The sequence below is a fragment of the Serpula lacrymans genome (genome assembly GCF_000218685.1).
Source record: "Serpula lacrymans var. lacrymans S7.9 unplaced genomic scaffold SERLAscaffold_4, whole genome shotgun sequence".
In the NCBI taxonomy this organism is placed as follows: Eukaryota; Fungi; Basidiomycota; class Agaricomycetes; order Boletales; family Serpulaceae; genus Serpula; species Serpula lacrymans.
In genome coordinates this window covers 1,067,232-1,089,136 of record NW_006763293.1, presented here as the reverse complement: position 1 = coordinate 1,089,136, position 21,905 = coordinate 1,067,232, and the positions used below count along the sequence as shown (strand labels likewise).

Below are 21,905 nucleotides of genomic sequence, written 5' to 3'. Positions count from 1 at the left end.
CGAGAGTTAAAAGAGAATGAATATTTGCATCATCGTATCATCAGATACCAAGTTAGTAAGTACATCCTTTAGATTATACATGCGTAATGCGCGAAAGTTCAAGTACAAAACGAAAACCGAGTGGAGAAACTAGAGCGAAGACGGGTATCTAACAGTCATCACTATCCAAACTGATCAACCAGATAAAGCAAGCCAAAAGATGTGCACTATAAATAAAACATTATATCTGTAAATATGTGAAAAGATATCCATCGCCCGCTACTTCATTCCTTTGCTCCAGCAGATACCCCGACAGTACGAGGAGCTCCGCCAATGGTTCGAGCGAGCCTCGAGATAGCATCGCCAGTGATTACTGGTCGAGCCCGACTAGCGGGGCCACTCGATGGTGGCGAAGAATGTGTACGCGCATGTGTAAGGCCATTGGGGCCAAGCGGCGAGGAAGCACCAGAACGTGTCACGCGCCCTGAAGCCAAGCTAGCTGGTGCTGTAAACGGTTGCTGGAAAGACGGTGGTCGACCCACAGTACGTGAACGGTTGTGAGAAGGGTTGAACACACGTGAGGGTGTTGGACCCAACGCTGAATGATTCGCAGTATTAAGATCAGCAAGACCCTTTGGAGCGTGGATCGACGCGCCGAGTCCCTGCTCTTCTGTCAGACGTTGCTGCTCCTTTTGCGCTACTTCCGCAGCAGTAGGTGCATGTATGGACTGCGCAAGGCCATCATTACTGTTGACGACAGGCTCTGCTGCAACAGGCTCTGCGACAGGCTCTGCGACAGTGGTAGCTGCAGGTGCTGGCTTTTGGGGCAGATTGGGACGTGCGTGGTTTCCTCGGGGTTTCGACCGTGCCTTGAGAGTTTCCACGGCTGCAACGGGCTTAGGAGGAAGCGAAGGATGAAGGGGCAACCTTGGAGGGGGTGCAGTAGCACCGTCCCCTGTATCGGACAGCGCTTTGACTGCGCCACTGTCAGACGATGAAGCTGACATTTTACTCTTCGGTGTTGGAAGGATGTCACCAGTATCATCCTCGAACGAGGACGTGGGAAGCGAAGACGGCGGAGAGGGTGGAAGAGGAGAAGGTCCATCTGTTTTTCCAGGAGAAGTCGACTCATTGGTATTTTTGCCTGGTACCGCTTCCTCGATCAGCTGAGGTTCTGGCAAGGGTTTCAGAGTGTCCACAAGGATAGGGGATATTTCTTCGTGTTTTTCGGCATTGCTTTTTGAAGCCGTCGTTACACCCCAGTCGTCAAGATCAGGTAAGCTGTCATCGTCATCACCAGCCCAATCGATATGGCTGCCAGGGGTAGTAGGTCTATGATCTGCCATTGCGACAGCTCTCACACGCTCGACCAGTGCATCTATATCGTGACGCATTTCACCCTGATGTGCAATAACCAGATGAGGCGGTGCATCTTTGAGTGGTATGACAGGGGAGGAAGGCCCTGTTTGCACTTTCTGAGGGCGCAAGGAAGCTTGACTGGTCTGCGAAGACACAGTCGACACAGTCGCTTTAGCAGTATTATTCGAAGGGCCCTTTCCTTGTTGGTCACGATTAGAACGTCTGCGTCGATTAGTTGGACGCGGGGATGTAGCTGATTGAGGACCAGTTGCAGTGGTAGGAGATGCAGGGGCTACAACTACGGCGGGAACAGTGTGAGATGGCCTTCGAGAAGCAGGTTTAGGTCTAGGAGGGCGGCCTTTTTGACTAGGAGTTGGCGGTGGAATATCTGCCGTATTCTTCTTTGGTGTCGACTGTGGTGTAACTTTTCCTGTACTCAAAGGTTGAGGTTTTGGAGGGGTTACATCTGGTTTCTGTGGGAGTTTCTCTGTTTTCTCTGAGGATTCGGCAGGTGCCTTTGCACCCCTGTTGCTCTGGGCACTCGCCGAGCGACCGCCTCCCCGACCACCACGACCTGATGGGCGTGCACCGCCTCGTCCTCTGCTTAATCCCCGAAAGGCTGAGCCTGGTTCAGCGGACCTCAGGCTGCTCCAGTCTCTAGCACGTGGAGTAGGTGGGTTTGATGGAGCTGTGCTGCTACCATTTGGTCCAGGACGGGAGGCAGGTGTAGCCATAAGTCCACTTCAAATGGGAAATAGAGCACGAGGATAGCTTTGCTTGGGTATTGAAAGCAGCTGTTGTTTTGAAATGGCAGGTCAATACCACACATTTGGAAGTAAAGCAAGGGTTATGATTTGAACTGACGGATATGGGAAAAAACCTGGAATAAAGATGGGAGATGGATATGCTTTGAGTATGGATAACGTCTAGAGGATGTGGTTCAGGTGAAAAAGAGGAAGTAAAGAGTATAAGGCTGGTTGGAGCTAGCAAGGGCAACGAACCCTTCCAAGCCTTCTGGATTGGACTCCGAGTCTGGAAAGCAAACCAAACATATCAAAGCAACGCGCCCGCTGCTCTCCTTCTTCTCAACGCCGGTCTCGCAAACACAATAGCAAAGATGTCAAAGGCTTCGCAACCAGAACTTAAAAAAGTATTTTTTTAATTATCACCATGACTATCTGCGCTAATCAAATACCTTTGACCAGTTTATGGACAAGAAATTGTTCGTCCACCTGCAGGGAGGCCGTAGAGTTAGCGGTACACTGCGTGGCTATGATCTTTTTTTGAATCTCGTCATTGACGATGCTCTGGAGGAAACCACACCCGCTCAAAAGCACCCAATTGGAACTGTGGTGAGTACGATATGCCATGATGCTTGTTCATATCTGTTCATATCTTAACCTGATTGTATTGTAATCAGGTGATTCGTGGTAACAGTGTAACATCAATGGAGATTCTTGAAGCTGTACGATAGGATTCAAGTTGACGAACGAATATTGGTGGATGTCTTTTTTAGATCGAGAAACGATATTGTATGAATGGAGCTAAAAGATGGTAGGCTTTGCATTACCCCTGTAGATTGAGTTACAGTATCACCAATATTTTCCAAAGCTATCGTTATGAATCAGTCTATCTTCAAAATCACGATCTGCAGCAAAGTCCAGTCAGCCACGTTCATGCACAGTCTTAGTAGAGATGATGTGTTCTTACCTTTGCTGTCCCACTACTGTCGCCTTGCGTAGATCTGAGGCATATAGATGACATTACAACTACATGTCTTGCACATTTTACAGCACTAGTTTTTTTTGTCAAAAGTTTAAAAGGATCACTCGCAACATTACCAGATAGTAATGAGGATAGATTATCAGATTCAGAAGCCCTTCGGGTTCAAGATACAGCAATTCATATTATGCAAAACATGGCCGACTTGGTATTATTACATCTCAACGAATGTGTTTGTATTGGATGTCATAGGGTTAGGGTTAGGACCGAGAAAGGTCGAAAAAAAAGGCCTACCCAGCCAGAGTGGCCGTGGTAGGACAGGAAAATATTGAGACGGTGCATGAGCCGAAGCCCATACAAGCCAAGAGCACCCTCTGTATGGACAAGGTCGCCGTGCTATGAAGGGTTCCCAGGGCCCACAAACCCAGGTAGATGAAGGAGTTTATGCCATCAAGGTAAGTATGAAGATACAACCATGTCCAGCTCAGCCTTATATACGATTGAGACTCTGCGCACGGACCAGTTGATTTGTCAGCTCTTTACCTCCCTGATGTCCTCTTCAAGTTCTTCTCTGCTGTTTGTGATCACTGTCAATGCCAGTTCCCGTCAACGTCTTCCTAATGTCAGTGTTGTCTGTATGACTTTTTCTTTGTGTTCCTGTTACTCCAAGTTGAATGTGCAATTGCATATGAATGCTCTGATTCGGTCCTTTGTAAGTCTACTAAATACAAGTCCACTCTGTGCGTAGTAGAGATTTTGTTTTACCACAAAGCAACTCGAAGAATTGTCCTGTGCACCGACCATACCGGTCAAGCTTAGCGATCCCCGTTTGCCCGAGGTTTATCTTGAGGACGATTCTTAATGGGTTAAATTAATTAAATCCCTAGTAAGCATATTTAGAAGCTGTTTGTGAGCATGCTTGCAAATCCATTATGATGGTCACGCTCAGCGACTATAAAGCTCGCTTTCAATAGATGACGGTTGCTCCCTAATACCTCGCTTCACTTGGTATAATGGCTGAATCATCTCTCACACTACTTGGAGACAAGTTCAACACCGATAGGGAATATGTTAAAAAACTCATTGCACAGGACGCCTCAGGTGGTTGGAATGAATCATGGTCAGTCGAAACGATCTATCTCCGTTTTATGCCTGATATGAAAATGTCTTAATATTTCCTAGGAAGCAGGGTGTAACGCCTTGGGATAGTGGTGATGTACAGCTTTCCTTGCAAGGCTTGCTTCTTTCTGCGTCGCTGGACCTGCCGAGGGAAGGACGGGCCCTTGTCCCTGGCTGTGGAAGGGTTGGTATAGTAATTGATCGTGCCTTCACTTATCGAAATTCATCATTATACCTTTAGGGCTATGACGCTTTACTGATCGCGTCTAAACTTGGCCTTGACACTCTCGGTCTTGACATATCCCCTGTCGGCGTTCAAGCTGCACGAGAGTGAGTGATGTAATCACATATCGATCAACCGCTTATTTTAATGACGGCCTGGAATCTTGTAGTCAGTTAAACTCGGCACCCGAGGGTCTGTTGTCTGGTATTGAAAAGGTGTCCTATGAAGCGACAGACTTTTTCACATTCAAAGTGCCAGATGATCAGAAATTCTCGCTCATATATGACTACACGTAAGTGTCCTATCTCGTATAATTTTCTATTCGCACTCAATAATGTGGAACTACGCGCAAATTGTAGGTTTTTCGTCGCAATTCCTCCCGAACGTCGCAACGAGTGGGGATGCCAGATGTGTGCGCTCATCAAGCCCGGAGGATATCTTATCACACTTGTGTTCCCGCTCGGACTTCCTTTAGAAGGCTACGTTGGCCCACCATTCCACGTTGATCCCGAAGATTATATTGAACCCTTGGGTCAAGGATGGGAGAAAGTGTATGACAAGGTTCCGGAGATCGTGAGGGAGGGGCGCAAAGGAACCGAAAGGATGGTGGTATGGAGAAGAATCTGATGAAGGCTGCTATCATTAGCGGCTGCTGTGATGAATAGCCATATATGCCTTGGCGGCACTGTATTATGTGCATGTACTACACTACTTCAAAGTAATGTGACATGCTTATTCTCTCATTAGATCAACATTAAATCAACATCAGAAACAAGATGTACGACACGGCAGTTTATACCTACGACGACGAAGCCATTTCCTGCCTCCCAATTCGCCACACACTCACCGCACCTCCCACTTCCCACTCACTCTTGCAGACAGTCACAGCGGTATGTTCGACACTGGTCTCCCGATTTCCAATCTCTTCAAGGTATGGCTCCCCATCATCCTTTACGCCTCATCAAGCCTCGCTTTCGCCCTTGCTATCACTTTCTGGAAAGACCAAGTCTTTGATGGTGTGTTCTTCGCGACACGTCCCTTTTACCGGATGGAACGTCCCCCTTCAAGGTCACCCTCTCAGGCTACTCACTCTTTCGAGTCCTATTAAGTTATTCGCGTTACCCACCCTCATCCCTCCCCTCTGTATACAGCGGTACTTTGTAACCTTATATTTCATGTATTTTATTATTATTGTCACTACAGAGGATCAGGAGTAGATAGTGCCCCTAAGGTTAGGGTTAGGACCAAGAAAGGTCGAAAAAAAAAGGCCTACCCAGCCAGAGTGGCCGTGGTAGGACAGGAAAATATTGAGACAGTGCATGAGCCGAAGCCCATACAAACCAAAGCTACCCTCTGTAAGGACAAGGTCGCCGTGCTATGGAAGGTCTCAAAGGCCCACAAACCCAGGTAGATGAAGGAGCTCATGCCATCAAGGTAAGTATGAGAATTCAACTATGTCTAACTCAGCCTTATATACTTCCAAGAAATTCGCGCACGGGCCAGTTGATTTGTCAGCTCCTTTTGCACTTCCAACGTTCAACTTGCTCAGCGTGCCCTTGACCAATACTTGGTTGATACTTGGTGATTGTTCGCTTGACCATTAATATCTATGCCTCGATAAACTATCAATATAGTGGCCAGTAATAATCCTCAAAGTTACAACCTGTCACGGCGGACCTCTGGACGAGGCGCTACAACAATCTGCGTTCGAATTGACACCCTTAAGACTCAGAATGAGGTAAACCATCGAGGAGACGTTTCGCTATAGTTTATACCAAAGGGAGGATGACTACGACTCTTTCACAAGGCTTGGATGTTCGCGTATCGAAAGGACAGACTGGACGGAGCAACGGCCCTCAGTGATATCAAGTCTCGCTCTGGGGATCCCATTCTTATCCGTGAATAATAGAAGACTCGTCGGTGCCGCCATTTTACTCCATCTCCATCTTCATTTCTCTATCGATCCCTTTCCAGGAGAGCCAATAACTTATTCCCTCCCATATTGTGCTATCCAGCCCGACCTCACGTTCTTCTGTTATCCAAATTCTCACCATCTCAGAGAATCGTCCAATTTGGCTTGATCTTTACGGTCCCCCTTTCGCGGGCCATATTATAGGGCCCACTGAAATATTCGTTCATGCATTCGAGAAAGAGGTGCACCGTAACCTTTCATATTGCGCATTTTCTTCGGTTGCTTAAATATTGCCTAACGAGTTGGGCTGTAGCCCAGTCATTTTGGAATCAGGCGGGATAAGGCTGTTGGTTATGGCGGGCTTCAAATGCAAGTAAGCATGTTTTCTCAAGGCGTAGTGGATAAGGCCATGGCATAAATAATTCATGTGATGTGATTGCGCAAGGCAGACCATCACGGGTGAGGGCAAGAGAAAAGCTATCGGACTTGGAACGAAAGTTTGATATATGGATTCCTTTTCCTTTTCTCGTGACGTGTGTACCACCTGTCAAGCATGTCAAGCCTGAGGCCTGAGGGTCGGCTGAAATATGAGGCAGTCCCCCTTATAACCTGATGTCGAAAGAATGGTTGTCAATTGATCTCACAAAATGGCCAGTTCAAAGCATGTACCCACTATGCGAAATGACGACCGGTTGGTCGCCAGAAAGCTACTTCAAGACAACCCCATGCATGGGTGGGACGAAATTTGGTGAGTGTAAGAGTTGGACCCTCTACTAGCCAATAAATAATGCCATTATCAGGAAGAAACGTTTGACCTTTTGGGACGTTGGTGATGTCCAGCTAGCTTTGCAAGAACTACTTCAGTCAGGATCCGTGGATTTCCCAAGGACAGGTCGCGCTCTTGTTCCTGGATGTGGAAGGGCGAGTGAAAGTCGCTCTATTTTGTGCTCCACTGTGTTCCTTACCACTCTTTTCAGGGATACGATGCAGTACTCATTGCTGCTAAACTTGGCCTTGAGACTGTGGGTCTTGATATATCCCCTGTGGGCCTACAAAATGCCAGAGAGTGGGTACAAAAATCAAACGTTTCTTTAATGGAATACACCTGACATGGTATGCTGGTGGTTTATAGCAAGCTAAAATCCATCCCGGAAGACTTGTCCTCTGCAATTGGGAAAGTGACTTTCGATGAAGCTGATTTCTTCACGTACAGCGTGCCAGACGGTCAAAACTACGACGTCATCTACGATTATACGTTTGTATATTTTACTGCCCATATACTTCTCTCAGGTTAATGTAACTGTCGTTCACAGGTTCTTTGTCGCTTTCCCGCCTGAACGTCGAAATGAATGGGGGCGTCAGATTTCAGCACTCATCAAGCCGGGCGGATATCTAATCACGCTTATTTTCCCACTTGGGCTTCCTTTAGAAGATTATCATGGCCCACCGTTCCATGTCGAGCCTGAGGATTATATTGAGCCCTTGGGCCAAGGATGGGAGAAAGTGTATGACAAGATTCCGGGAATCGTGAGGGAGGGGCGCGAAGGAACTGAAAGGATGGTGGTATGGAGAAGGATCTAATAAAGACTGCCATCATTGGCGACTGCTGTGATGAATACCATATCTGCCTTGAATATGGTACTGCATGTACTATGCTACTGGGAAGAATAAAGAATGAAATTCTGGTAAATTCAGCGATTTAACTCGAAGCATCGAGTTTCTTGTGATTTTTTGTAATTCTTCGAGCTTTTATTTTCTTTAAATTTGCTTCTATCGACGCCGTCTGAAGAAATTGAGGTTTCAAGCAAACGTAGATGCCCATAATTGGAAATCTCAGCGACTTTTGGCCACGTGCAATTTTTTTGAGCAAACCCCACTTGACTTTAGCAGGCCGAGCATAACCGCAAACGTAGCAGGAAGACAACCTGGAGACTGGAGAGGGAGGAGGGCCAGAAACCTTTGGTTCTACATCCATAATATGTCAAGGACGTTTACAAAGATCAGGATAACCCCCACTATAGCAAATTCTTCAATACGACCAAGACGCTTTCATGTCTCTGCACCCCATTCCTCCGCCATCACCCTTCCATTACTGAGTGTCCCAGACGCGCTCTCTTTTTCCAGTATTGCTACCTCTTCAAACAGCGCACAAGATCTTCTTCGACAGCAGAAGTATCATGACCTCGAAGACAGTGTAGGGCGCGACTTTCCGAACCCCTCACGCGTCTGGAGCTACTACACCGACCTGTTGGGCTATCTGGAGTTCGAGCATCTACCTCTGGAGATACACCAAGCGGTTCTCAGGAAATGCGTACCTTCTACCAATGTTCTACGTGGAGCTATGGCACGCCGTATGGCAGCTGGCAATGCGCCTAGAATTCCTCACATGTACGAAGCACGGTTGAAGTCCGTCATGCGTAACATACGTACAACAGGCCACAAGCCAACCCTCTCAGACTATCATTTTATTCTGGAGCAGTTTGCTTCAGTTGGACACTACAAAGGTGCTTTTCAGGTATACAACGAGTTGACACTCGTATTTGGATTGCACCCGACACCAAAAACCTATGGACTGTGTCTGCAAGCCATTGCCCACCGGCTTTCTCTCCCCATTTATAAATTCGAGCGAGGGCGATTGGTGGAGGAAGCGGGAAGGATGTCCCAGGAGCTGATGAAGGGCATGGCGACTTACAAGTTACCCTTCACCTCGGTAAATCTTGATCTTACCATACGCGTGTTGAAGGAGATTGCAGACGAAGAAGGTTTCAGTAGACTCATGAAAGTTGGATATGGGATTGATTTGGACAACCCTGATCATCCTCCATTGGACGTCGTTACGAGCGCGGAAGGAGTGGAAGGCCTGGACTACCGAGTTCCATTCTCTACGGCCGCGCTGAACACCACGCTAGACATGCTTGGACGTTTTGGGAATGTGCCAAAGCTTGTACAGGCGTTCGAGGTGCTCACGCAGCCACTGCCTCCCCAAGCTAATAAGCATTTCTCGATGGCGTTTGACGAGGAGGACGATTTTGGAGTCATTAACCCAGCCTCGACGCAACCGTACCAGGCACCACATGCGGCGCCAAACACGACGACCTACAATATCTTGCTTAAGCACATATCCAGGGCAGGTCATGCTACCTTCGCGCGTCATTACCTATTTCAGGCTATGCGTCTCGATCGACAAACGGACAGGGACCTCCGCTCGCAGATGAGAGACTCTCTTGGCGAGGTTTTGGCACCACATTTTACGATCAATAAAGGAACGATCCTCCCTGTGTTTGGAGAGGCCAACCGAGACAAGAACTTGCAGCTCATGCGATGGGTTGCTTGGGTTGCTAGGCAAACTATTCGGCGGAAGAAGAATGATATTGTATTCTACTCCCAGGTACGACAAAATGTACAAGAGCGAGCGTTAGAAGAGGCGAGCTCCACAGTATCAGAGTTGCCAACCTCATCTTCCGTGCCCCAACCAGTCGGAGAGATTCCTATTGCTACAACAAGCAAAGCTGCCAATTCTGCATCCAGTCTTTCCCCATCATCGAGCGTTTCGTCTGGATCGCCATTGGCATCTGCAATAGAACCTCGACAAGTTCCCAAAAAGGCCATCTCCTCAGCTCTAGAGGTTGACATTGATGCTCCATGGACACCCTCACCCGCACCTATAAAGTACTTTGACCTTGATCTCCACCTCAGTATTCTCCAACGGGACCTTGAACAGATAACTGCATTCAACCAACATATTGAGCTCATAATGTCGCGTACTACGCAGCGAGTAAAAGAGCGGCTTGGACGGCGCGTGTGGTCTGGGAAGGATGTTTATCTTCGCGATAGCGGCGAACGGTCACCGATTGCGCGTAAGACATGGACAGAGATCGTGAATTTCCAACGACCACCGCCCGGGATGAGACGCGCTCAAATTATGAGCAGCAGAAATACACAGAAGGGAAATGGAAGGAGGATTGCTCGATATTCGAAGCCAGGATGGCTTGCAAGTCAGCAAGGCCTGGCGATGTCGTTGTATGCCGACAGACTGGAGTCGTAAGAAAGCGGATTATTTCTGCCGCTCATGTGAGCAAATGGTTTGCTCGTCGTTTCTTAATTTTTATCAACGCAATATTCCTCAGGTGCTTCATATACCAGAAGTCACATACAGTTCAAGGCAATTCAGCGGTTTTCGACGGCTGGTCTGCTTTAGCTGCATATTTGCATGTAAGGCTCTTTAGGCCAACATACTATCTTACACGTATATATTCTTTGCATATACATCGTATCTCAGATCTTAAACCAAGCTTGTCGAATGAACTCGTTGCGCATATTTTTGCACATTTTTCAGTGCTAAATACAATATAGCCACCCTTTTACAAACAGAACGATTGGGGTCAATACTGAATTTCAGTACACATTACCTTTATGTTCAGTGAAGTAAGTACAATGCAACAATGCAGTGGGGCACCTTGAACTGTTCAGGATCAACAGTGCGATGTGACAAGAATGAATAGAAGTGAAGACACAGCAAGTAGCAACGATGCATGCTTAGAAAGAAGGAAAAGTTAAATCAGCTTCTCGTACTGTACCGCCCTATCCGACACGACACTTTCTATCGAATCTAACCATGCCCCAATGTCCATCGAAGGACCATCTAGTAAACGCGATCCATTTGGCTTATTCAACTTTCCCGAAGCAGTAAACCCTTTAGTCAGGCTTGGGTGACCACCGACGCCAATGTAACGAGCCAGGGCCATGACAGGAAGACGTCTGAGAGCTCGACCGGATAAACCTTGTTCCTAAAATACGACGTTATATGTCCAACAATCGTTGTTCGCATAAGGAATCGACTCACTCTGCATTTGGAAGCTAACATTAGCAGCTGTAGACCGACATTCTTCCTTTCTGCATGAGCGTCTGGTAGCTGCTCGTATTCAACGATTGGAGCTTGGAGTGCACTGAGCCGTTCGTACTTGTCATTCGCTTCGTAATGCTTGGCCTCGCTGAGTGGTGGGACTTCCTGGAAATGTGATAGAGGATAAAGAAATATATATGTTTTACTGGATGTAAAGGGCTTACAGTTGCATGGACCAGTCCTTTGCTCATGAATTCACAGAGCGAGCCACGTAAAATCTCGTAGATCGCTTCTCGAGGGGGTAGATCGACATATTGGATTATATCGGCACGATCGACGAATGCAGAGTCTATAGCAGTAATCTGGTTATCACCCCGATGCCGAACCGAAACTTCACTAACCAATGGCTTTGACTAGATTGCTGGTTGACATCACCAATACATTCTTCTTGTGTTTGAGCTTGTCAAGTTGAGTGAGAAGCGCATTCACAACCTAACAGATCACATATATTTTCAATTTCGTTAACAGTACTGAGATTTGTTCTGCACATACACGTAACCCATCAGATGGTTCCGTACCCGCCATAGCTCCTGCTCTAGCTGCGGTCAGGGATTCTACCTCGTCTGGATATGCGAATGAGTACAATAAGCACTAAATGACTCACGAAAATACTAACCAATAAGGACGACTACAAAGCAGTCTTCATCTTCAACCATGTCCGTTATATTGCTAAAGAGACGCTGCACGAGTTTCCCAGACTCAGAAAACCATCGTGAAAAAAGTGAATGAGAGTTTATTTCCAACAGACGTGATTGCGAATATCTGAGCAGATCAAAATCAAAAATCAAAACACAGACTATATGCCATAAATTGACGGAGTTACCGATGGGATAAACGTATCGAAAGCTTCTGAGCTAATGCACGGCACAGCGATGTTTTACCGGTTCCTGGAGGACCATGCAACAACACCACGCGATTCCAAGAGACCATGTTAGCTAGGAATATAGGGGTCAATTACTGCCAAGCAGTGCCACGGTGATCACCCACAATCAATGTCAGCATCGCTCAACAATAGCGTCGCGTATATGTAGTCAAGAAGCTTGAGTTTGATATTATCTGCGTATATCAAACTATCCCAGAGACCATCCCAATGTTTACTTGGGAGTTCGCATACACTTGCAGCTAGAACTTCTTCACTTCCATCTCTCCCATCGCTACCATTGGAATACTCCTCGGCGATGTCAGACTCAATAGGCTGGTACGTGTGTATTTGGAGAGAGGTCTCTGCTACGGGTAAAGACGACAACGGGCATGATGATTCTGATACGGTGATCCGCTCGACACAGCCCGCTAGGGTAGGGACTTGTTCCCAGCCTTGTATCGTCGAGGGTAGAGATATGTGATCAAAAGACGAGATATATTCCAGAACAGCATTTCTGACAGTATCCACCCGCCGTTTAGCAGTTGTAGAAAGACGCACTTCGACTGCAAAAACCATAGAATACACTGATCATGAATTTTGCGTGCTTACGTTCTATGAGGACATACCGTGAACGGTCCAGATCATTGTACTTCGTCTTGTTATAGAATCTCTATCTTGGTTTTCTGATTTCATACGTGTCTTTATCCTATCTGTAGCACCTATGAGATGGTGGTAGTAGGACAAGGCGCGCCTCGTGCAACAACGCGTCGACAAAGGTCATCTGACCATTGATCATTTCTACACCTAACCCTATCATCCTTCTCTTCCACCATGACCGAGGAAACTCAGGAAAGTGCAGCATGTCCTCTCGTAGACACCGACAGTGCTGTCCATGATCCCCTTAATCCAGCGACATTTGTACCACCTAGCTCTCTATCAGCACCCAATGTCACGATCGAATTTTGCGATAGAGTGAGTCTTGCCTCAGCGTCCTCGTCATTTAGTTTCCATTGACTCAATTGCCTAGTGCCGCTGGTTAGTTTTCCGGGTTATCGCTAGTACCACTGATATAAAGACATCTGCTCAGGCTACATCGAGCAACTTGGGTATCAACGGAACTCTTCCTTACATTCCCTCCACCGATAATAAAGGGCATTTCAATTGTTCCTCTCAACTCGGATCAAACAGGTGGCCGGTTCCGTGTCTGGTTGTTTTCCGATAGTGGAGATTCACATTTGGTTTGGGATCGCAAGGTGGAAGGTGGATTTCCTGAGCTGAAGGTCCTGGTGAGTAGCGGACGCTACACATGGTGATTATCAACTCAACTCGCAATCCTGTAATGCAGAAACAACGTATCCGGGATCATATACAGCCTGGTAAACATTTGGGTCACTCCGACAAAAAACAGCCAAGCTAAAGCTGTAGTATTTTTTTATTGTCTGTATTGTTACATACTCTATACGAATAGAAATCCTGTACTTATAGATATCTCAATCCGTTCGCGACCGGTTAGATCCCACGATAAAACGCGGAGCTGCGCACGCGACCTGAATACCGCGCTCCACTCTGACAAACGGTGACTGCCTCCGAGTTCAACGTGCTTGCCTCGCGTTCTTAAAATCCTCTTCATAATCCAGCTTGCCTTAGACCTTCACGACTTCTTGACACTTTTTTTATTATGAAATTATTCGCTACTGTTTTGCTTCGCTCATTATTTTTCCTGCTGTCCCTCCGACGCCGTGCGGCAGCCCTGCCCGACTTCGGGGGCAGCCCCCTTGGTTTCCGATCCGAACTAGCGTCCGAAAGATTTCTTCCTGAGCATGAACCACCAGGGCCTGTGCTCAGACGCGATGGAAACAGCACGTCCTCGAATGCGTCTGACGTGCTATGGGTGATAGAGGATAATTATGAAGGTCAGACATTCTTCGAGTATGTCCATTCAATACAATTCTAGAGCAAACAGAGGATAGATAATTGCCTATAGTAGATTCGACTTCTACACAGGAGCCGATCCCACACAGTACGCCCCCTTTTTATTATTACTTTCCTTACTTCCCGACACTGAATGACTCTTTATAGTGGCATGGTTGAGTGAGTCCGCTCATTATCCACGTACTATGACTATAACTCGCTGACTCTAAAACCCTCACATTCTTAGCTTTGTAGACCAACAAACGGCATACTCTAGCGGTCTCGCATACGTCACAAGCAATAACAAGGTTATCATGAAAGGTGATAACACCACTACTCTTGCTATGGGAGCCAATCGGGGCAGGTACTGGTTTATAATACTCGCCTTCATGAGCGCATACTCATCCTAATTGTGCACAGCGTACGTATATCAAGCCAGGCAATATACAACACGGGACTATTTATCCTCGACCTAGATATGGCTCCGTGGGGTTGTGGTAAGTCTTGCGTGTTCGTTGAATCAGTTTTGTTTTTGACATCCATATTAAGCTGTTTGGCCTGCTTTCTGGCAAGTGTACTCGTATTACGAATATCAATTATATTTAAATAAACGTTTCCACTTCTAGGACTCTCGGAGGTGGTACATGGCCTTATGTGAGTAGTTAAATTTGTATTTCGTACTTGTTCTCAACTGTTTAAAGAGCGGCGAGATAGATATTTTAGAGGGTGTCCATGATAACCAATATAATCAAGTTACTTGGCATACCGCTCCAGGTATGTTCGTAGAGTGATGTTATCCGATATGAATGTTCACAACTTCTATGAAGGCTGTATGATGACCTCTACCGTGAACATGACGGGAACCATTGATGTAAGTTGTAAGCTTGTAGTCACATCGTGTACTGACCATTTTCATGATATAGCAAATTAATGGCACTGACAATCTTGACTGTAATGCTTTGATAAACAGCAATTCTGGCTGTGCGGTCACAGAATGGAGCAGGGCTTCTTATGGCCCATATTTTGACTCTCAAGGCGGTGGCGTGTTCGCGATGAAGTGGGACGATGATGGTATTTCTGTTTGTATGTGAAGTCTCTTCCCATTTGGATGCGTATTTAGTTAACCATAGTACCTTGAAGGGTCGTTCTACCGTGCTGCCATTCCTACGGACATCGTGCAAGGTAATCCCAACCCGGCTGGCTGGGGAGTACCAGTTGCCTCGCTGTCTCCCGAAGCGTGTAATCCAACCCAATATTTTGTGAATCATTCTGTCATCTTTGGCGAGTTTTTTTTTTTTTTTTCGCTATCTTCAATATTTTGCTCATTAGTACCTTGAAGACATCACTTTTTGTGGTAAGTTATCTGGTCACCAAAATAATTAATTTGTACTGAGTACTCTTTAGGTGACTGGGCAGGGAATTCTTATACCACTTCAGGCTGCCCTGGAACATGTGAAGAAAGGCTTGTGGATCCAGCTAACTTTGTCGTGCGTACTTTATAATTTAGCGGTCTATTGCGTTTTCAATCAACTCGTTTATAGAATGCTTCATGGATCATTAATTCACTGAAAGTCTACAAAAGAGCAAGTGTGTCGGTCTCAAATGACGCCACCCAATATGCGGTCCTAGGCCCCGCCCTGATTGGTTGGATTCTCCTTAGTATCGTTTTGAACGTTGGACTATGAACATTATACCGAAGGATGCGCATGCTGGAAGCGGAACATTCATCTTCTCCTGTAGATTTTATCCAACGACTGATACGACTAATGATATCACGATACCCTACGATACATTTATATCTGAATGGAATGACATTTGAACGGTTACATATGTTACATATTTAGGCAGTTAGATGATATACAGAGGCCACAGTTTACAATTTGATCTCTCTGAATCGCTTTTCTGCATCCCCAGAAAGTTCTACATCCTCTCCTGGGATTGGTGCCTCAGCAAAACTAGCCCTCAAAGGTGTAACACAGACCCATCCATGCCCCAAAGCCCACCCATCCGTTCCAACAGGTACAGACGATAGTGAGGGCGTAATGAGACCTTGCATGTCAGGAGAAAACTTGAACACTAAGTTATTTGCAGATGCGCTATCAGAGCTTGGCTTTATGGCCGGTGGCTTCCCGTCCAAAGCGTCCGGCCCAGCAGATGGAACATCACCCGTCAGAGGTTCCGCCTCTAGTCGTGCCTCGACGGCCTTGAATAGTCGACCATACGAGTTACGCCATATGCGCGTCCAACAGATCCTCAATCCCTCTTCGCTGAGCAGGTTCTCAATCATGGGGACGTTGATGCTATACAGGTCAACTTCGCCATTTCGTAGCCCTCCTGAATCTTTTCCCCAGTTGTTCCAAAGATGTTTGATGATACGACATGATAAGGTGTGTGCTGGATCGAACAGAGTTTTGGGGGTTGGATGAAGAACGGTACCGTACGATAGAGCTATGGAGCGTATCCCAGACAGCGAGGATGATAAAGCAGCACCAATCGTTCCAGACGACAATGAAAATGCCGCTATACATTAGAAGGTTTAGGTCTATCAAATTTGAATATATTTCAGGGCTAACCAGATGTGTTTCGTCCAAGGTTCGGTCCAGAAATCTAACGACAAATGAAGTGTGATTGAGATACCTCACGATGAAGCACGACAGTCCCTACCAAAAGGTCTATCTGTTTGGGGTATATATTGTGTAGAGCGATGTTTGCGCACGTTGCAGGCGTCTGTGGTACATAAGAGAAATGAATGGATTTTGTAACATTGTCAAAAGACATACACCATCCAAAAGAATCCACTCGGCGACTTCACCATCCTTAAGGAGGCGGGAAGTGGGTGAAGTTTCTCCGCGTCCATCTGTTGACCAGACGCATGAATTTGAGTATTCATCATCAATATACACAGAATACATACCAGGTTCCCGAGGGTAGTAGTATCTCCCCTTTGTTATCTCGGTTATATGATATGCCTTGCCTGCGAAGGAGTGAGAATGGCTTATGTGAGGACAATAGAATTACACACCAATCCACGACATTTGAGAACTTGGCACAACCACTTTCACGTCCCATCCTGAGCCAGGAGCCCGTCACAATCAGCCCTGTTAAACGCAAAGCAGACCTCACCCAGATTCCTGGTGAGGTGACAGTAAAGGCCAAAGATATAAGGGGATTCTGGGCGAGGCGGCCCGTCGTCGTTCTAACTTACTGTGATGAGAATGAGAATAAAGAAAAGCTTTAAAACAATACCACTAAGAGAACCCTCAATTTATCGCCAACCATGGTATTTAGATGATGGTCTGATTGAAACCGGTGACTGTGAATGAAGTCCGGCGTATGACCGGTTGTTTGCTTATTATTGATTGTGCATGTAAAGGTAATCGGACGATTATTACGAAGTACTTAGCTGAGCTTGGGCATCCGAGTTGCCATTCGCTATTCATCTTGCTTTTTTCTCATCACCTGTCCCACCATGAGCAATGAGCAGCTGGAAAAGCTTATAAACCAGTGCAAAAATAATGGCAAGTCCTCTCTATAGTTCAGCTGCTGCCCTGTTGTTCTGACATATTTTTTTTGAAGACGTTGATCTCAAGATTGACGCTGTCACGAAACTTCAGGCGGAATTCGAGTCTGGCACAGAGGTAAATGTTGCCACTACTTTCTTTTGCCAGCAAAGGTCGACATGTGTTCTTTAATTCTTGGATAGATTGCAGACCCGGAGGCTCTTATCACCGTTCTCAAGGCATGCCTTCGAATTCCAAACCAACATTTGACAACTGCTACACTTTCAGCTCTGCCACATTTTCTTCCTCTCATAATATCGCGTTTTAATGCACCTACACAAACTGCCACGCGCCCGCTCTCTTCGGCGTCATCATCGTCATCAGTTCATTCGGCTTCAGTCGACATCTACACGCTTCGCCAAGCTCTCGTTGCCTTTCTTCCCACCGGAGGGGTTCTGGAACGTTTGGGTGATAACCGTGAAAAGTCGAGAGAGAAAGCTCGAGAAACGCTCGCGGTGTTGGGAGGGTTAGCTTTTCGTTGCGCGCCTTCCACGTCTAAGATCAAAGATGGCAAGGGTCCAGAGACCCCCCTGATGATATTTGAGCGGTTCTTGAGAGAGGGTGGCCTGGGCAGTAAAATATGGAGAGTACGAGAACAAGTACGTTTTCCTGTCACTCAGCATTCTGGCCGTCATACCAAACGCAGTTCTTTCCGCGTTCACTTTCTTTGTTTCTAGGCAATTCTCACTTTAGTACAAATTCGTCGCGCGCACCATCTCTTCCCTATTCGTCCCTACCTTCCCCTGTTAGTTGACGCGCTCGAAGACCCCGATGGCAATGTCCGTGAATGCTCTCGTCAATCCGTCATAGAACTTTTCACTGGTCCAGGCGTCACAGATGCGGCACGAGCAGACCTTAAAAGAGAGATGTCGAAGAAAAACGTGCGGAAAACTATTATGGACAACGTCCTGTCGAAACTCATTGGAGCAAGTGGAGCTACGAGTACTCCTCATAGCGAAGGGTCTGAAAACGGGGATGGTGGCAAGAAGGAATATGTTCCCCCGAGTGTGTTGTTACAGACCAGACGGCCTACAGTAGGTTCAGCGTCAGGAGGACCACCTAACACTGTATCGCGTGCTGTAAGCCATGGGAACGTAAGGGACATTTCAAGGCCGGCCAGTCGTTCCGCCATGGTGTCCCCATCACTAGGTGCAGTCCCTCCATTACCGAATGACACGACAAGTGTGGTTGAGGCAGTTTTTGTGCGTCTGTACTTCTTTGCGTATCACTATATGCGTCTCATTTTTCGCAGATCGCATCCAGCAGAGACATGGAAAATGAGTTTGCGGGGATGGTCAAGCCATTTGAGGTAAGATACTCTAGTTCCATGTGTCTCTGCTCCCTCTTTGCTCATTTGCGTTGGGATTTTCAGGGTAAAGAAACAGAGCATAATTGGGCAGCTCGTGATCGTGCTGTTCAACGAGTTCGTGGGATGCTCAAGGGTGACATTCAAAGTCGTTATTTGGATGTCTTCATAGCCTGTCTGAAAGATAGTTTTATCCAGGCTTCACTCAAAGCCGTAGGTGATTCTATGTCAAGGTAAAGTTACATACTCACGTCACCGAATTAGCTGGCCAGTCTGCGGACCACTGTCTCAGCCAATGCCTGTTCATTATACTCTGAACTAGCAGTTGCTCTTGGTCCTATTCTTGATCCATTTTGTGAGACGCTCTATTCGCACTTATTACGGATGGCTGGCTTCACCAAGAAGATCATCGCTCAACAGTCACAAGCATGCGTCTCAACAATTATGAACCATACGTCGGCACAGCCACGTACATTGCTACCCCTCCTCTGGACCACCCTGCAGGAGAAGACTATACAAGCGAGAGCGTTCGTCGTTGCCCATATTAAAGAATACCTTGAGGTGCATGGCACGCGGTTCAAAAATCACATCGAGTCTCCTAATGGAGTGGAAATACTTGAGAAGTCTATCAAGAAAGCCATTATTGACCCCAACCCTGCGGTGCGGGAGAGTGCGCGCGTTTGTTTCTGGGTGTTCGAAGGAATCTGGCATGACAGGGCAACTGTAATACTTCATGCTCTGGATTCTATAGCGCGTAAGCAGCTAGAGAAGGCATGTCCAAATCCAGATGCCTTGGCGGCGGTCCTACCCCCTACTACACCTAAGGTAAAGAAGAGTAGCGTCTCTGCTGCCATTGCTGCCAGTCGTGCTAAAGCCAAAGCCATCGCCACCGCGCCTCCAACCTTGAGACATCAGGCAACAGCATCGTCCCATGCCTCTAGAGCAGCTTCCCCCACTGCAAGAAGTCCTACCTCACCTGTCATTACCGTATCCAAAACTACAAATGGACGCAACTCACCTTCTCCCACCGCTCGTTCCACCTTCTCGTCTCGCACTTCTTTATCTCCCCCAACTTCCCCTAGATCGCGCATACTATCAGGGACTATGCCTCGGTCAGTTAGCAGTGGTCCGATACCCAACTCGCACGCTCGTTCGACTTCCGATTCAACGACGGCTTCCATCGCACCAGAAGCTATGCGTCGCCGTACGTCGTCGCCTCTTGTCCCATCGCCTCCTAATCGCAGTTCTGTTTTGCGCAAGGCCATGCAAACAGCTCTTCCGGCTTCCCCTCCTAGCCATACGTCACCATCATCTCGACACACCGCTAATAGGACAGCTGCTGTTCCCGTTCCAGTACGACAATCCACAGTGATGCCCACTGTTGATGTAGAGGAGGAGTCTTTACTTCTCGCGACTGCCATACCGATACCCGAAGACAGTGACTCTGACATGGACGAATCTGTAAATCTTATGTCATTCTCAACGCCCTACAAGGTATATCCTCCAGTACCCAGCGTTACCTCGAAGGCACCCTCATTCTCTCCCCGGTCCGACGGCTCGAGGCCCACGGCATCCAATGCTCTTTCGTCAACTTCTCCTAGCATGCCATCTGAACCCATTGTTGAAGATGCTCTTCGAGCCCGAGCGGAACAAGCTGAAAGTGCAGCTGAACGTTTACTAGAGCTCGTAGAACCCGAGTCAGAAGATCTCCATCATTCTACTATCCCAGCCTCCCTATTACTGGGCAATGGCAATGGCAGCTCAACGCCAAAGCCCAAGCCTGCTAATGCCTCGACGATACGGATTAACATGCTGCCTCCAGTGACTCCTGTCAACAAGAATATGGCTATATTCCGAAAAGCGGCCGCATTCAAGAACAGCCCCGTTAATAACGGCCGAACAGAGTCGATGTTAGATGTGTTACAAAATCAGAAACGTGAGAGTGGCTGGTGGCTGAAAAGACTGTCAGGTATATCAAAAATACAGTTTATAGATCTTGTCAGCTAACTACCATCCCTGCATAGCACATGACCAGGGCACAGTACTCAAGACTGTGGAAACTGATGACCGGGTGCAAGAACTCGAAAGTTACATTACCGCTTTGGGGGAAGGCACTGCGGATGTTAGTGTGCTGCAGAAACTTGCCCAACTCTGCATGAGTAATCCGGCATCCGAGTCTGATGCAACATCCCCTCTGAGTCCAGGGCTCGGTCTTCCATTGAGCCCTTCACCATTCATCTCAGTGGCCCGACCTTTACCGCCATTCATTCCTGATCTATGGACGAAGGACAAGAGCTTCTCCCGCCTATTAAATGCTCTATTTGATTACTTGAAGCCTTCGCGGGTATGTCTTACAGGTACTATTCGGTGTACATTAACGCTGAGCCTGCCATCTAGGTCACGGAGGAATTAGAATATGGCCTGATCGTGCTCTGGGAAATACTTGAGCATCAAGCGCCCTTCCTGGAAGGCAGGGAATCTGATCTCTTTTCCACGCTTCTCAGGGTCAGGTACTGCAGTTCATTAAATGTAAGTTCACTCACATCAATCATAGGGTCATGTGCTGATGTCGATGACTTAGGTACTGGAAGCAACGAAGACTGTTCGGGACGCTCTGGCAACCCGGATCGAGCCTGTCTACGGTGTCACGACGATGCATGCCAGTCTTCGCGAGTTTTATTCCGAGCCGACGACAGATTCCAGTGCGAAATCCGCCACATACGCCTTTGGTATCATTGCCTTGGGGAAATTCATCCTACGTCTTCCTGCTGAAATTTTGGAGGAAGAGCTTCCTCGCCTAAGGGCGACTCTTATACCCGTGCGTATCTTCGTCGTCGATGACTAAATTATGTTTTTGATTTTTTTTAAATGTCCACAGGCTTTGAACGATTATTCATCGCTTGTCATCAGAGAAGCTGCAGCCGTCGCTATAATCGCTGCTCAGCTCGTTCTTCGTGACGAAACACACCTTTTCACTCTTCTCGAGAACCTTCCGGACGACAAAAAGAACCTCCTCACCTATCTGTTCGACAAACACGGTGCCAGAGAT

The 21,905-nt window shown here is 47.1% G+C and overlaps 9 protein-coding genes across 9 annotated transcripts; 6 read left to right on the top strand and 3 right to left on the bottom strand.

Moving 5' to 3' along the window:
- Positions 1 to 21: 21 nt before the first annotated feature.
- On the bottom strand, positions 22 to 1,566 carry SERLADRAFT_460726 (uncharacterized protein; the record flags this gene model as incomplete). Its single annotated transcript, XM_007315422.1, has 1 exon — positions 22 to 1,566. One exon carries the CDS (start codon positions 1,371 to 1,373, stop codon positions 264 to 266), a length of 1,110 nt encoding a protein of 369 aa, XP_007315484.1.
- Positions 1,567 to 2,401: 835 nt separating this feature from the next.
- Positions 2,402 to 3,210, top strand: SERLADRAFT_460722 (uncharacterized protein; the record flags this gene model as incomplete). Its single annotated transcript, XM_007315421.1, has 4 exons — positions 2,402 to 2,488; positions 2,544 to 2,690; positions 2,759 to 2,892; positions 2,950 to 3,210. 3 exons carry the CDS (start codon positions 2,456 to 2,458, stop codon positions 2,810 to 2,812), a joined length of 234 nt encoding a protein of 77 aa, XP_007315483.1.
- Positions 3,211 to 3,987: 777 nt separating this feature from the next.
- Positions 3,988 to 5,145, top strand: SERLADRAFT_460716 (uncharacterized protein; the record flags this gene model as incomplete). Its single annotated transcript, XM_007315420.1, has 5 exons — positions 3,988 to 4,180; positions 4,243 to 4,363; positions 4,421 to 4,509; positions 4,572 to 4,694; positions 4,762 to 5,145. The coding sequence occupies 5 exons, from the start codon at positions 4,074 to 4,076 to the stop codon at positions 5,027 to 5,029; spliced, it is 708 nt and encodes a 235-aa protein (XP_007315482.1).
- A 1,816-nt stretch (positions 5,146 to 6,961) lies between these two features.
- SERLADRAFT_435170 (uncharacterized protein) lies at positions 6,962 to 7,895 on the top strand (the record flags this gene model as incomplete). Its single annotated transcript, XM_007315419.1, has 5 exons — positions 6,962 to 7,062; positions 7,115 to 7,217; positions 7,292 to 7,380; positions 7,447 to 7,569; positions 7,628 to 7,895. 5 exons carry the CDS (start codon positions 6,962 to 6,964, stop codon positions 7,893 to 7,895), a joined length of 684 nt encoding a protein of 227 aa, XP_007315481.1.
- Positions 7,896 to 8,292: 397 nt separating this feature from the next.
- On the top strand, positions 8,293 to 10,359 carry SERLADRAFT_435169 (uncharacterized protein; the record flags this gene model as incomplete). Its single annotated transcript, XM_007315418.1, has 1 exon — positions 8,293 to 10,359. The coding sequence occupies one exon, from the start codon at positions 8,293 to 8,295 to the stop codon at positions 10,357 to 10,359; it is 2,067 nt and encodes a 688-aa protein (XP_007315480.1).
- Positions 10,360 to 10,867: 508 nt separating this feature from the next.
- SERLADRAFT_406506 (uncharacterized protein) lies at positions 10,868 to 12,724 on the bottom strand (the record flags this gene model as incomplete). Its single annotated transcript, XM_007315417.1, has 9 exons — positions 10,868 to 11,101; positions 11,158 to 11,322; positions 11,382 to 11,506; positions 11,559 to 11,649; positions 11,710 to 11,780; positions 11,834 to 11,979; positions 12,041 to 12,152; positions 12,205 to 12,642; positions 12,706 to 12,724. 9 exons carry the CDS (start codon positions 12,722 to 12,724, stop codon positions 10,868 to 10,870), a joined length of 1,401 nt encoding a protein of 466 aa, XP_007315479.1.
- Positions 12,725 to 12,764: 40 nt separating this feature from the next.
- SERLADRAFT_460712 (uncharacterized protein) lies at positions 12,765 to 13,575 on the top strand (the record flags this gene model as incomplete). Its single annotated transcript, XM_007315416.1, has 4 exons — positions 12,765 to 13,051; positions 13,107 to 13,114; positions 13,167 to 13,365; positions 13,425 to 13,575. 4 exons carry the CDS (start codon positions 12,911 to 12,913, stop codon positions 13,494 to 13,496), a joined length of 420 nt encoding a protein of 139 aa, XP_007315478.1.
- A 75-nt stretch (positions 13,576 to 13,650) lies between these two features.
- SERLADRAFT_460710 (glycoside hydrolase family 16 protein) lies at positions 13,651 to 16,427 on the top strand (the record flags this gene model as incomplete). Its single annotated transcript, XM_007315415.1, has 14 exons — positions 13,651 to 14,008; positions 14,064 to 14,099; positions 14,159 to 14,170; positions 14,238 to 14,354; positions 14,411 to 14,487; positions 14,540 to 14,558; positions 14,617 to 14,644; positions 14,692 to 14,764; positions 14,818 to 14,861; positions 14,914 to 15,073; positions 15,131 to 15,271; positions 15,330 to 15,344; positions 15,395 to 15,477; positions 15,532 to 16,427. The coding sequence occupies 14 exons, from the start codon at positions 13,758 to 13,760 to the stop codon at positions 15,673 to 15,675; spliced, it is 1,200 nt and encodes a 399-aa protein (XP_007315477.1).
- A 108-nt stretch (positions 16,428 to 16,535) lies between these two features.
- Positions 16,536 to 17,025, bottom strand: SERLADRAFT_382120 (uncharacterized protein; the record flags this gene model as incomplete). Its single annotated transcript, XM_007315414.1, has 5 exons — positions 16,536 to 16,597; positions 16,633 to 16,717; positions 16,771 to 16,847; positions 16,905 to 16,964; positions 17,013 to 17,025. The coding sequence occupies 5 exons, from the start codon at positions 17,023 to 17,025 to the stop codon at positions 16,536 to 16,538; spliced, it is 297 nt and encodes a 98-aa protein (XP_007315476.1).
- Positions 17,026 to 21,905: the final 4,880 nt, after the last annotated feature.